Here is a 15,628-nt window from a genome sequence, read left to right as displayed (position 1 = left end):
AAGTAAAGCAACTGCAATTGAGGAAATGGAGGCACAGAGGTTAAAAATGTGCACAGAGATACAGACACCCAATCTTCCCACTGTGAAGTTAAGAACCGAAGACCAGAACACAGTGTTTTTCTCAGTTAGTTACACCCAGAACCAGCCTTACAAGTCTTCCTAACGCACCATATTAAAGAAATAATTATTTCCTTTTAGGAAATTATAAAACTGTATTCAAAGATACTCTGGTACTCCAACAATAAGAGAAGTTAGAGAAAGACATATGCAAGAGTCTAATACAGAATTTGGTACACAGCAGAAATTTAGTAACAATTAATTAAATTTTCCATTTTAACAGATTTTATGTTTACTTCTAAGTATCAATTTATTTTCTTTTTATATTTGATATAACGTCTAAAACGCACTGCCTATTTTTGCTACCTCATTAAAAAGGATACTGATAGTGTAACCTTTTCTTGAAAATTAAGGTAATAATAGTGAGGAAAAACTTCTAATAGTTTTCAAGTAGTTTTAAAATTGCTGAGTTTGTAAAATACAAAAAAAGGAAGCTAATATGCAATTAAGAAATTCTGTAATTCTAGTGTCCCCATCTAATGATCAGACTGATGTCTTCTGATAGAAATAAATGAATATCAAAAGTAAGCCAGTCATTCCAGAGCACTGGGACATCTGTTCTGTATTGTTATATTTATATTTCTTCCATGTAGGAGAAACTCCAAGTCAATTCATGAAAACAAGCCTGAAATACCTACTATATACACAGTTCTACAAATGGAACCAATTGTATCCCGTAATGAGTACAGTCATCTAAAATATCCTAGACCTGAAATGAGCACCCCACGGCCTACCTGCCTTTCTTGCTTTGTGATCTAGTTTCAGAATGAAAAATTAAGAGTCTTCCCCATGTTGCTGCTTGTCACATATACCCCAATATTAACATTTTAGTGGATGAAAGAAGCACCAATTTTCTCAATGACATTCCATTCATCAAGGTAGACAAAATTTTAAAAGTTTTTTTCATACTGCTAAATTATTTTCACACTGTATTTTTTTTAAAGTTTTATTTTCCTGTATTAGCTCTTATACCAAAAAATGACTAGAATTATGACAGGAAGTCCTCTGAAAGACATAAGTAGGTTGGAGGAAAGAAGACATATAGTTGCTAATCTAGCGCTTACTACAAATCAGAGGGGGTACTTTATAAGTATCTGTTGAATAAATGGATGACTCAGTCAGTTTCTTCTACTTCTGCACCTAGAATTAGTTTTGACATAGGCTAACATGAACACATCAACTACTGGCAGTTCACAGTTAAGCCCTTAGTCAAAAAAAAAACAGTACAGTCTTGTTAAAAGAGGACGAAGTTTCCCCTGAAAAAAACAGACCATATAAAGGTCTGATTTTCACTTTCACTCGTTTGTATCTTCTCTTTTTTCTTACCCAGAAGTCTTCTGACAAAAGCCAAAGGTAGCTACCAGTTTCAGCTTCCCTGTTTTCCTCATTATTTTCAAAAAAGTCTGACTGCATCTTATAGGACATTCTAAAAACCAAGTTGGGAAAAAGTGCCAATATTTCAATGGACCAACAAACAGACTCCTAAGTGCTGGGCTCTAATGCTCAGCTCTACCATTAGCTGTCTCAGTTCCTCCACCAAGAAATAAACCTGACTCGAGGTTTTCAATGCCTAATAACGTTACTAGTAAATGAGGTCTATGGCATCATGGTCAAATATTACACAGAATAAAATTCCTGACCTCAAAAAAACCACAATCACCAGATGGCTGCCGTTTCAGAAATTTGAAGAGGTAAAGAATCAAGACTTTTTAATGGAAAATTCAAAAGAAGATAGACATGGTAAGTACCCAGGGACAAAACAGGAAGGCTGATCACTCAAATTACAGAGGGACACTCTAAAGTTTCACTAATTCACACCATAAAAGAGGACAGGGGGTGGGGTCTGAGGGCTTATCCTGTAAAGAAGTTTAAAAGACAGCCTTTTCCACATTTTAATTTAGCCTAAAATCCCCCAAAGTTGTAGGGATAATGTGTCAAAGCACAGAGGTAAGTTTAAGAGAAACAAGTTCTCAAAACACCAAGCCAAGCACAGTGGAACTTCTTATGAGAGACCCACAATCTGGTCAGGTCTCTGCCACTAGCAGGAGGAGCAGGGCACTCAATACAGATTTGTTAAACTAACGCTTGAGGGTGGGAATAAACAGAGACCAAGTCTCCAGCCAGGGGAATAGTTTTACCTCTGAGGGCTTCAGATTTTACATCTATAAAATTCTGATTCAGAATTCATGTTTCCATCTCAAAATAAGATGGAAAACAAGATCATATAGCACTAAACCAAGAAGATATACAAGGAATTACATTTTTGAAAAAATGCCAATGTCAAGTTTCCATTCTCCATGTGCTCCTCTATCTGTACAATCTAAGAATACAACTCCTAAAATACAAGACATGAAAAAAAAAAAACTTAACTGAGACATTACTGATGGCATTAAACCTAAAATAAAGTATAAAGCCTAAAATGTTTCAACCCTTCACTTAATATAAATCTTCCTTTAATTCTTCTACAACACCTAGAGTTTGTAGCCGCACTCATTCATTAATTCATTTAAAATGACAAATACTTCTTTTTCCCTCTAGTAGTAATATGTCTGACAGATGAAAATACACAGATTATCAAAAATATATATTTGGAAACTATGAAAACCTAATTTTTTTTTTCATTTTTACCACGCACTCAGGCCCAACTTACTAGTTTCAATTCTACTCTTACTCTATTTCCAGTCAGTTTCACTTCTGAATTTTCTGCCACAAAGTTAAGAATTGTGACCCAGTAGAGAAATTTTAAAGTAAACACTAAGTAAGATCATAGCTTTTCTTTTCAAAGAAAAACTAAACATTTTCACAGGACAAACAAAAAAAACAAAAAGCAAACAAACAAAACCCTTAAATTCCTAATGGCATTTTATCACATAAAAATAATGATTTCAGGATGCTAATACTTTCTTTGTTTCTGAAGCTTCCTCATACAGTTTTGTTTACAAGAACCAAAGCAGCTCAAACATTGCTGTCATTTTATTTTATAGCTGTACAACACAACTACATATTATTTCTTTATTTGAGTCATGAGGAAGGAATAATTGTGGAAGTACTCCACAAATACTTGCAGAAGGAATAAGTAAATGTACATAACACTGAACTGCACTGCACACAGGGCAGATGTTCCCAATAAGATACAGCTCGCTCTCTGCCTTCAGTGGCCTTGCCAACAAAACAGATCTTTTGAAAACATAACAAAAATATGATTAGACTGACAGAAGTAAGGTATCTAATAAACAGATACATAAGGGGAAAATACAGGTCACGTACAGCTAATTAAGCTTTAGAAAGCTTTCATGCTTCTAACATTTTTTTCTTGTATGTGTTTTAACCCCATTTCTTTCCTCTCTCTAGGCTGTTAAGTTCTTCAAAGGAAAGACCCACATACAAATAAAATTTTAAAATAAAAAAATACTGAATTCTATGTTATCAGCACAGCACTATGTACAGGTGCTGTGGGAGATAAAATACAAAGCATGACGGTCTCAGCCTTCGATGTCACTTACAACTTTTGTTTTTCACCAGAACCCTGCAAAGAATAGGTACCTATGAAAGTGAGCATCAAAGACTGAAGCTGCAGTCCCTGTGTTGACACTCTGTGTGACTTTGAGAAAGTTACCCAGACCTTAGATTCCTCATCTGTAAAAGGAAGTGGTTACTGATAGAACTCTCCCATACAGAATTCCACATAATTTATGTAGATACTGCCCTCAAGGAGGGGAGCATCAATCCCCACTGCTTAAGCATGGACAGCACAGAGTGACTTCCGCCCACAGAGGACAGCGTGGAGGAGTGAGTGGGAAAGAGTAACTTTCTGGCAGAGAAACCTGACAAACACGGCCTCACTGGTGATGCTGAAGGTTAACAGTAGTATCGGTAAGTCATGTCAACAACACGTTCACTTGACATGACAGGATGAAAACGGCACTTTACTTCTCAGGCCTTTCTCCCCAAAATCCATAATCCTAGTCTAATCATGAGAAGAAGAAAAAAAAAATCAGACAAATTCCAATAGAGGGACATCCTATAAAATCCCTCACTAGTACTCAAAACTGTAAAGGTTATCAAAAAGAAGAGAAGCCTGCGGAACTGTCACAGCCAAGAGGAGGCGAAGGAGACAGTCAAACTAAATAGAATGTGGCCTGCAGGATGGGAAAGGATACTAGGGAAACGTTAAGGATCCATCAACAGATGAATGAACAAAATGTAGTATACACATACAATGGAGTATCATTCAACCTTAGAAAAGGAGTCAAATTCTGATACATGCTGCAACACAGATGAATGCTGAAAACATTACGTTGAATGAAACAAGCCAGACATAAAATGGCAAATATGGTATGATTCCACTTATATGAAGGACCTAGAATAAGCAAATTCATAGAGACAGAAAGCAGAAAACAGTTTACCAGGGGCTTGGGGGAACGGAAGAATGGAGAGTTGTTTAATGAGAACAGTTTCTGTTTGGAAGGATGAAAAATTCCGGAAATAGAGAGTGGTGCTCGTTGCACAACACTGAGGATGTACTTAATGCCACTGAAATGTATATTTAAAAATGATTAAAATGGCAAATTTTATATTATGTATATTTTACCATTTTTTTAAATGAAGGAAATCTGAATAAACTATAGACTTTAGTTAATGATAATCTATCAATATTTGTTCACTAATTGTAACAAATGCGCCATACTAATGGCAGATGTTAAGAATAGGGGAAAATGGGTACAGGGTATATGGGAACTTCCTATACTATCTTCTCAATTCCTCTGTAAATCTAGAACTGTTCTAAAAGTTAAAGACTATTTTTAAAAACTCAAGAGAGATAAGGGCTAATAACCCTAAGATACACCACCTCCTTCTCAAAAAAAAGGACAAGAAAAGTACGCTTTAAATCAACAAAAAACATAAGTAATCAGAAAAATTAATGCCAAAGACATTAACAAGCAATTCACAAAAGAAATTAAAATGCTACATAAATCCATGCAAAGATGCTGAAACCCATTGGGTTATGTAAATATAAATGAGTTCATATACTTGGCATAGTGTTTGACATACAATAAATGAAGCTATTAAAATATAACTAATAATTAAAGAAATGCAAATTTAAATTTTTTTAAATTCATACAAATGTACATGCCTATGTGTATATATACATATATATATATATATATATATATATATATATCTCCTCTAAGTAAATGATTTCAAAGGTACCTGTATATGAACATTCATTGCAATCCAGTAACAGAGAAAGACTGGAAATAGTTGAAAAGTCTACCAATAGGAGTTAAACAAACATAAATGAACATTATTATACAAAAATGTGTTCGATATATACATATATATTCCATGGATAACTGTCTAAGAAAAATAATGAATTGCAATTTTTTTTAAAAAAAGAAGGGATTAAACCAAATTAAGACTACTTCATCTGGGGTTTTCCATTTATACTTCAAGGGACCCAAAACTGTATGCAAAACTAAGCATTTATGTATATAGTGACCCAAAAAGGGTCACTAAACAATCACCAAAAAAAGCCTCCCCAGCTCTGAGTAGCTGAGAAATGTAGTTAGGTTATATTCAAGGGAGGAAGCCTTTGGGGAGGAAAAAAATGTTCTCAATCAAGCTTTTAAGAACATATTAAATGCCTATACCACAAAACACAGATTTTTATTTCAAGATTCTAAACCTAAGACTGTGAAGGAAGTTATTCTTCAGATGAACTTATATTCAGTAGCTAATTACAAACCTCAGCCAAAAATTAAAGAGCAAAAACAGTCTTCAAACTGTGTGACTGGTTCATGCTTAAATTACAGTTTAGGTAAGATGCTACAGAATCAAAAGGAGACAAAGATTAAGTAGTAGTCCCGATGGCACAAGTAGCTATTAAGGACTGGAGTTGGTACTCACACGTGTGTGAAGGTTCAGAAGTTAGGCAGCCTTAACTAAATGTTTTCTTTAAGTCGACTAAAATAAGAAAAATAAGTTAGGTCTTATACATAGTTTTGTGAGTTTTCTTTGGGCAAAAACAAAACAAATCTCTGGAGGCAGATTAGGGATGGGGGGAGTACAATACTTTAGGAACTAATACACAGTAAATTAATATTTTAAACAATACAGCCACTAGAATCAATGGGACTTAATGAACACTGGAATAAATGAGTAGATAATAGCCAGGATACTCTCTATCTTAAAACAAAAATATACCTTAGGATATCTTAGAACAATGGTTCTCAACCAGAAGTAATTTTGCCCCCTAAGGGGCATTTGACAACATCTAAAGACATTTTTGATTGGCAGGACAGATGGTGCTGCTGGTATATTGTGAACAGAGGCCACAGAGGCAGCTAAGCATCTTTTAGACCAACCTACCCACCCAAAATGTCAACAGTGAAAACCTCTGCCTTAGAAATTGGCCAGGGATTGAGGGGGGCGGTGTGGGGAGGAGAAGCCACTGAATCTATGCTTTGAAAAAATCAACTTTATGGTAGAAATCCTAAATCAACAGGGTTTGTTTATCTGTTTAGAAATACTGATACCTTATCAAAGCACATGGAATCTATTAAAATAATACGATTTTCAAAATATTATTTAAAAGAAAGTTAACTGGATTTCCAATTTATCTAACCCTTTGAAACTACAAAAACCACAGGCAAAAAAGACAAATTAAAGCTAAAAGAAAAAAGTTTCACAAACACACACACATACACACCCACACACATACTCTATGACTCTCACAAACAATATTGAGCAAAAGAAGAATACATTTTGAATGATTCATTTAGATACAGTTCAAGAATATGCATAAGCTTTCCTCCTACATTAGATATCAGAATATTGGTTCCTTTGGAGAAAAAGGAAAGACAGAGATGGGAATGAACATAAGGGGGTCTTCTGAGATGCTAATAATTTTGTATTTCTTAATCTGGGTAGTACTTATATAGCTTTGCTTTGTCACAATTCATCAAGATATGTACTAATACTTGGTACACTTTACTGTATACAGATAACACTTTAAAATATTTACTTTTTTAAATGTTATATATTTATATCCTAAAAACTTCAGTATTTTAACCCTGAAAGCAAAATTAATGTCAAGAGCAAAAGTAAAAGTGCTTTTGTTATATAGGCTGCCTTCCAAGAATTCAAGAAGGATGACACCCTCAGAAAGCTGTAAAAACCATACTCAGAGATCACAGAGCATTCAGCCATACACTTAAGCCACTATACATCCATTGGCACAAATCCAAAAATTAGACAAACGCTTACAAATGCAGTTGGATTTATTCCATGGACAGTTTGTTTGGATTATTTTCCCCAATGTTAACTGTGAACTGTTATCAGAGAACAGGCTCTGTGAAACAAATGATGCTTTCTCTTTCCTAATCCCACACTTTCCCAAAGCTCTCCCAAACTAAACCCCTCTTGGCTCTGGACTCCTCAGGATTTCTCCAGGATGCCTGTAACAGTGCCCATCATTGCCTCTCCCAGTAATCACTCTCACAATCCACCTCTCCTCACACACGGAAGTTCACACTAATGCTCATTTCAGAGGCTAGTCTCCCCCACCAGACTTTCACTCTTCCCCAGCACCTCGTAAATACAATCCAAATTTCACTACCCTCAAACTCCTAATATTCTCCACAAAATCCCTTCCCAACAGCGCCACAAAATCATGGCACATGCTATTCCAGTCTTTTAAATCCTCTTCGACCACACAGAAAGCCCTTGCTTCTGCAAAGGGCTCAGCTCAACGGCCATCACTGTAGCTATGATCTCCAACTCTCCTCTTCCCTTTAGCACTGCCCCCCACACCCTTGCACTTTCTTGTATTCAAATCTATCCCATTTCCCATCACTTGCTGCCCCCAACCTCTGCCCTCAACCTCTGCTTTCCTAAGTACTAAAACAGGGATGGGCAGTTGGAGGAAGGGTATGAAGAAAGGTGCTCTGTCCTGTGTGAAGACAGTGGAGAAAAGGTTGCTCAAGTCTGCAGCACAACAACCATGTGCTAGAGCTACAGTCAGACTCTGGATTCTGAAATCCAGCCCCATCACTTACTAACTGCAAGGCTTCGGCCAAGCAATTTTACATATTTACACCTCAGTCTCCTAAACTACAAAATGGGGCTAATAAAAATAGCTATCTCTGGGAGTAGCATATAGCTCAGTAGAGCGAGTGTTTAGCATGCAGGAGATCTAGGGTTCGATTCCCAGTTCTCCATAAAAAAAAAAAAAAAAAAAAAAGCAAAGCTATCTCCTAGAGTTACGAGGATTAAATCAACTATCAGCCAGTTGAGCACCTGGCACAAATCCAACATGGTAAACGCTCAATAACTGAGTTTTTCTTAGGTCCTCTTTTGGGGCGGGGGGTGGAGGAAAGATGAAACGTACTTTCCTTAAGTTTCTTTAATGTTAATGTTCCTGCAAAGTCTCCCCTTGGGGAATAAAAAGGCAAGAGAGAGGAGGGAAGAAGTACTCTACAAATAAGTAAGTGATACAAAGAATTTTGTCAGATCCCCAAACTTGGTGTTCTCTATTATCTGCCTATACTGTGGATCCAAGTGTGGATCCAAGAAGCCCTCTCTAAACCTTGCTAAAGTATGGGGGAAGACGTGAATATATACATCAAATCCTCCTTCCACAAATACTCATTTGATGGAATGCAGTAGCAAACAGCCCCCTAAATTGTTAAAAGGTGCTTCCTGGGAGTCGGAGAATTAGAAAGAAAACCCAAACTATCAAAGGATTTTCTTGATAAGTTTAAAGAAGTACTTCATAAAAAGAGATTAAAAGTAAATGTTAGAAATCCTGAAGACTCGCGTAGCAGAGTACCAACTAGTTTGTCCGCAAGTAAGTGGGTTGAGAAAGGAAAAGTGCTTTCTGCCTCTCTTCTGTGACACTAGGGTTCCCCCGTCCCTTCCCAGGAGGGATAAGGGAAGGGTCTGCGCCAGGGACACTCCAGCTCCCTACGGGGGGAGAAGCGGACTCTGGCCGCCCCCAGCCCAACCTAGCCAGGGAGTTTCACTGGGTCCTTCTCGTCTCTTCGCAGCCCATCTCCTGTAACGGGAGGTCTCCTGGGACTCAGGGATCCTCCAGAGGTTCAACTGGATCCCTCCGCTCCCAAGACCTCCGGACAGCCCTCTTCGGCTCTCCGAGTTCTCCCCCGCAACTTCTCAGGGTCTCCCGGGTGGCACAGGGTCAGGCCGCCGCCCACGGGGTCCCCTCTCGAACCTCCTCCCAGCCCCTCCCGAGTGCCGCGAGCGCGCGGGGTTACCTGCTGAGACGGCAGTTCCACATGCAGGGCCCGCGCGGCAGAACCGGGAGGCAGCGTGGCGGCCGGGCCTGGGGGCGGCTGGGGGACCGAGCCCCCGACCGACGCCGAGGCGCTCATCTTGACCCGGGGGCCGGCAAGCGGCGGGGCCGGCGCTCCTTCGACATCCGCCACCACGGTCTAGTCACGACCCGCAGAGCCCCTGCAGCCCAGAAATTCGCCACCCCGGAGGCAAGACCGCTCCACCGGACCTCTGGCCGCCGCCGCTGGCTAAGGAAGAGCCATATTACCGCAGTGCAACCCCCACCACCCGCCGAGACCTGGCTTGCCCATTGGTTCAGCTCCCATGAGGGCGGGATCCAACGACAGAAAGTGGATGTGCTATTGGGCAGCCGGGCTATCCATCGCCGGCAGGAATGGGCTGCGGGCGGAGGGACTCGGGGATGGCCTAAATTGCGTCTGTCAAACCGGGGTGAGACTTGGGGCGTTGCTTCTTTTTGTTCCCAGTCTAATTGGTTCTTTCACTACCATGGGGCGGGGTCTCCTCGGGATTCGCAAGGACCATTGCTCGAGGTTGCTGTCAGTTGTCAGTAAAGGAAAAGAGGGGCGGAGTCAGATTAGGTAGAAAGTGCGCCTGGGCTCTGCTGTCACGTGCAGGAGGCAGGAGAGTCACCTGATTAGTGAGAGTTCGGAGAGGCACTTCCGCCCTAACCTAGTTGCCATGGTAACCGGGACCCATTTAGTGCCTGCTGGGTCGCGATGGCTGGTATGTAACTGCGGGCTCCCTGAGCAGTCTTTTCCTGACGGGCTCTCGCCAACGTGCGGGAATTGAAAATGAATACTTTACGGTTCGGCAGAAAGCCACCACGCAGAAGCACTGAGACCAGAAACTTGTTCCGCAGCCCCACCAGCTCTACCCACGACCAATTCCAACCCACAAATCCCCGCCCCTCCTCACACTCCACTAACTGGTACCCTGGGCTTCTAGGTGTGCCAGACACACAGAATGCTGTTTCACTTCTATGAGTAGGTTGTTGACGCTGTCCCTAGAAAACCCTTGCTACTTTTCTCCTCCTGCCTAATGCTTACTCACCCATCAAATCTCATCTGTGGCTGAGATTCTTCCAAAGGGCTTCTCTGATTCACTCTGGAGACTTGTCACTACCTAATTCCTGATTTTTCTGTTGCATTCTATTGTCTTTTAGTAAGTGTGTGACACACGTGCAGCCACACATACATTTCCCACAAACACACACACACACACTCGCTCACATACTGTGAATTCCTCAAGTGAAAGAAACTTGTCGGATTCATACTTGAATTCCTGGTGCCTGGCAGAGAATAAGGACATTTTGTTTGTTTGTTTTTTGGGTAGGGGAGGTAATTAGGTTTCTTTGTTTTTACAGAGGTACTGGGGGTTAAACCTAGGACCTCATACATGCTAAGCGTGCACTCTGCCACTGAGCTATGCCCTCCCCACCAGGACATGGTTTTGAAGTGAAGGCCCAGTTCAAATGCCACCTTTTCCTTGAAGACCTCCTTGATCATAATTCATAATAGTAGCATCTGTAGCAATTGATTCTATAATAAACATCATCAAGTCATTCTGTAGAATGATCTTCCTTCCCCACATGAGACTGAATTTCTCCACAGCCTGGACTGATGCAGCAGAAAGAACACAGTGTTTTAGAGTCAGGCAGAACAAGAATCAGGAACTTTTGGACTCTTGGCTCTGCCACCTTCTTTGCTGTGTGTTCCTAGGCAAGGCAGTTCCTGTCTCTCAGCTTTAATTTTCCCATCTGTAAAATAATAACAAGATTGCTGTGGGGATTTAGTAAGTCAATATATGTAAAGTGCCAGTGCAGGACCTGGCATATAATAATTGCACTAAAAATATTTTAATAAAATGCAAGGATTCTGTCTTTCAGGGGTGTTCAGAAACCTGAAGATACTTTGAATCTGATCCCAGGGCTGGCTAAGATGGATGTCACACTCGCCTATTCTGAAACATTGAGTAGTTCCTCATGCCGGGAGCGTAAGGTGTGTGGTGAGGTGTTTGTTAAGAAGAGAGTAATTGGGAAATCCCAAAGCTCATCTGGTTCCAAGATCTGGTGGAATTTCACAGAAAACATTTTTCTGTTTCCAAGCTATATTAGTTTCCTGAGACTGCTGTATCAAATTACTACAAACTGGGTAGCTTAAAACAACAGAAAATTATTTCACAGTTCTAGAGGCCAGAAGCCCCAAGTCAAGGGACTTAGTGCTGGGTCTGAGGGACGTCCACGGGCTGTGGGAGCCAGAGGAGACAGATTTCACAGTGAAGGTAACATTTAACCTGGGTATTGAAGTTCCAATAAGAGTTCACCAGGCAGGGAGGGAAGAAAGGATATTTCAGCAGAGAGAGCAGGAGTGATTCTTTTCCACAAGCTTTTCCTGAGTTTGAACTCTGCATCAGGCAGATAACTGGACACGAAACTACAGACCCTTCTCAGACTTTTCCACCCACATGCCAGAAATACTAGGAAAGCTGGCTACTCACTCTTAGGGACATGGCAACAAACTGAAATAGCCTGCCACTTGCAAAATATTCATGAGAATGCATATGAAGTGCTTAGAACAGTGCCTTGAGTATAGTAAATGTTCAATAAATGCTGCCCATCATTATTTTTGTGTGTCCTATTTCATTCTAAGACTTCTTGTATTATTTTGGATCCCATTCCATAATATAGCTGTACTTTTTTCAACATAAATATATTTGTAATCACTTAGAATTGAATAACTATAATATTTATATAGTAGCATATTAATCCCCTAGCAAAACGTATGTCCAAGTTTAAGGTGCATGGATTAAAAGGTAGCCAATACAGTATACATGCAATGACAGAAGAAAGATCAAGGTCAAGTGGTAACAGAATGACAGACTCTACAGTGGCTGGTGGGCAAGGTCAGAGCAGGCTTCACAAAATTCATAGAGGATGCTTAGGAGTTTGATAGATGAACAACAGGGGATTAGACCTGTTTGGTTCTTAGTGTTTTGTTTTGTTTTTAATGGAGGTACTGCGGATTGAACCCAAGACCTCACACATGCCAAGCATGTGCTCTGCCACTGAGCTATACCCCCTCCCTGGGATGGCTGATGATTTAACAGCTAACTAGAGCCATGTTGGGTACTAAAATCAAAATGTCAGTTTGCAGAGCCAAAAAGGCAAACTTACTCTAATTCATGTTGCCTCTTCTTCCTCCTCCCCCTTCATTCTTCACACTCCATGGGTGTGATGCACTGGGTAAAAGCAAAATAGGGTAGATTGGTCGTTCTGTGTCTCAAACCCAAATAAATTAAATCTGTCCCCTTCTTTTCAACAGAGTCTTCTTTCTTCCATTCACTTACTTGTTTAGTCAAACACTCATCAGAGCTTTACAAGGTTGCTGGCCTGGGTACTACATTTACAGAAATGAGGCAGATAGAATCCCTGACTACAAGAAGTTCATAGATAATTTCAGTACAAAGTGGTAAGTGCAATCATTGAGATGATAAAGAATAATGGAAGCACAGAAGAGGAAGTTGTTAAGTGCAGGATGTTGTGCAGGAAGACTTTCTAGAGGAGAAAAGAGTATTCTAGGCCGAAGGAACAGCGCGAGCCAAGACACTTAGGTAGAGGACACAGCATTCAGAGTTGAATGTGGCTGAATCAGAGGTTGCCTGGAGCAGCAACAGGCCAGGAGGCTAGAAGAGGGAGATGAGGCCAGGTGAGAAGAACCTGACTACCAGGCTTAAGAACTCGGGCTTAATCTTAAGCAACGGGAAGTCATTTGGAAAGATGATCAGGCCGCCCTGGAGATGCAGCTTTGAAGAGCAAGACTGTTGCAGAAGGCCAGGTGAGAATTATAAAACAAAGAGGCCATTCCCCAGAGAGCCTGCACATGCCCAACAAACCTGAAAGACGGGTCCCTGGGCAGCATTTCTTCCTCTTCTTTATCAATTCTTCAAGGTCACTTTCTCAAAAAAGTCCTAGATGTGAGCTAATTGCTACCTCCTCTGGGCTTCCATAGCAGCTGCCCGACCTCTCTTGAGTACAGGTAGCCAGGTGCCTAGCCATACACTGAGAAGTTTGTATTTGTCTCACCCACTCCGCTCTGAACTCTTGCTCTCCACTTCATCCTGTATCCCCAGCATCCTGATACGGAGGACCGGCTCCATCAGCTTCAGTGAGAAAATGATGAAATGAATGAATAAAATCAGAGGATGGTTGAATGCTTGAGTAAGTGAATGTTTGGATGACACGGGGCCTCAGACTTCTCTCACTGGACGTGACCCCAGAGAGAGAAAGTGAGCTTTTCCAAGGTCCCTCAAAGTATGTAGCAAAGCAGAGACAAAGACTGGAACCTCTTGCCCTCGGTTCCAGTGGTTTCCACACTGTCACAGACTATAATTGTGCCAACGTGAGCACAGGAGCTGGTGAGTTTTAGACCAGCTGGGGTGACACACAGTGGATACAAGTGCATCTAACCCAGGGGGCTGATTTAGTCCAAGTCCCCAGAGAAAGCTTTCCTTGGGAAATGACTTTCACACTGAGGTCTGGAGGGTGAGTAGGAGTTAACTGGGCAGAGGAGGCTAGTGAAAGCAAGAGGAGCAATTCGGGCAGAAGGAACAGCTGAAGAAGGAGTGGGGAACACTGAAGGGATTAAAAGGAAGGCCAAGTGGGAGTAGGCAGAGAAAGGAGGAGAGAGAGGAGGAGGGAGAGGAGGAGGAAAAGAAAGAGAACACTTTTGGAAAGAAATTGATATTTCAAAAAGAAAAGAAAAGAAAAGAAAAGAAAAGAAAAGAAAAGAAAAGAAAAGACCTCTTCCCATTTCTTCTACAATTTAGTGTTGCTTTTATTTGTAATTTCCTACAGCCAAAGTAGCATTATCTTTTCTGTGCTTAGGGATTCTGGAGTTTTTAATCCAGCCCTGATGGCACAGAATGAAGTTGGAGATTCTGGCAGGGGCCAGATCCTGCCAGGTGTTGGAGCCCTACTGGGGTCTGACTTTGCTTAAGGCACGAATACAACTATTGAAGGGTCTAAGCAGGGGCGCAACGTGATCTGACCTATGTTTTGAAAATGCTGCTCTGGCTGTTGGGTCAAGAGCAGATTCAGGGATAGGGGGAGGAATGAAAACCACAGTAAGTTGTGCCCTTTCTTCATTGAGTTAGAGGACAATTGGATCAAAGGAATATGGTGGCATTCCTGGGGATAGACTGGTTGAAGGATACCTAAATTCCCTTTTTCACTCCACCAGGCAGGCATGGTTTCCAGGGTTCCTGAGAACCAGCATCCTGTTTGTAACGTGGTGTGACTGAAAGAGCTCCAAGCCAGGGGTCAGAAAAAAATCAAGATTAGTCTGGGCCTGAACTCACGGGCTGCATGATTTTAGGCAAATGGAGTTCCTTCCCTGAAAGGTTTCCCTGGAGGGCTAAAGTGAACTAACTGTGGCTAAATACTTTACATACATTACTACAGTCAATGCTCACAGCACCCTTTGAAGTAGATATTATTGCCCCAGTTTTACAGAAGCCTAAAAAGAGGCTCTGAAAATGGAAAGGTGCTGCCCGAAGTCACATGGTTCTTGGTGGCAGATAGAAGGTGTGAACCTAGGTCTCTTGATCCCTGAACTCTGTCCCCATACCATACTTCCTGCATTAGTTAGAATACACTATTTAGGACTCTAAATTTTACCAAAAGGATGAGAACTTACTGCCATGAACAGCAAAGTACAGCCAAAAAAAAAAAAGAATCTGAAGAATAACTCTCTATGCAGTTCTTCCTCTTTCTCTTCCTAAATAATTTAGTCCAATTTCAGTACACTTAAAACTACAAACATTATTAAAAAGAAGTTAAAGAAAACTTAAATAAATGGAAAAACATCTAGAAGACTTGATATTGTTAAAATGGCAACATTCACCCAAACAATCTGTAGCTTCAATGCAATCTCTATCAAAATCCTGGCTGCCTTTTTGGCAAACATTAACAAGCTGATTCTAAAATTCATATGGAAATGCAAGGGACACAGAATAACCAAAATAGTATTTAAAAAAACAAAGTTGGAATTCACATCTCCCAATTTCAAAATTTATTACAAAGCTAATCAAAACTGTGTGCCACTAGAGTAAGTATAGAAATCTAGGTCAATGGAACAGAACGGAGAACCCAGAAGTAAACCCTCACATTGACGAGCAATTGACTGGACAAAAGGGCCAAGAC

The 15,628-nt window shown here is 40.7% G+C and overlaps 1 protein-coding gene across 1 annotated transcript in view; it reads right to left on the bottom strand.

Annotated features, from left to right (window-relative positions):
- The window catches only part of UVRAG (UV radiation resistance associated), a 254,028-nt gene extending 244,313 nt beyond the window's left edge, over positions 1 to 9,715 (bottom strand). The window contains exon 1 of the mRNA XM_010989776.3: positions 9,390 to 9,715. Within this exon, the coding sequence (XP_010988078.3) occupies positions 9,390 to 9,506 (117 nt within the window). The 5' untranslated portion in view covers positions 9,507 to 9,715. The remainder of the gene's footprint in view (positions 1 to 9,389) is intronic.
- Between the last annotated feature and the right edge of the window lie 5,913 nt (positions 9,716 to 15,628).

Source organism: Camelus dromedarius, chromosome 12, assembly GCF_036321535.1.
Source record: "Camelus dromedarius isolate mCamDro1 chromosome 12, mCamDro1.pat, whole genome shotgun sequence".
In the NCBI taxonomy this organism is placed as follows: domain Eukaryota; kingdom Metazoa; phylum Chordata; class Mammalia; order Artiodactyla; family Camelidae; genus Camelus; species Camelus dromedarius.
The sequence above is the reverse complement of the archived record's forward strand: the minus strand, read 5'-3'. Positions and strand labels throughout refer to the sequence as shown.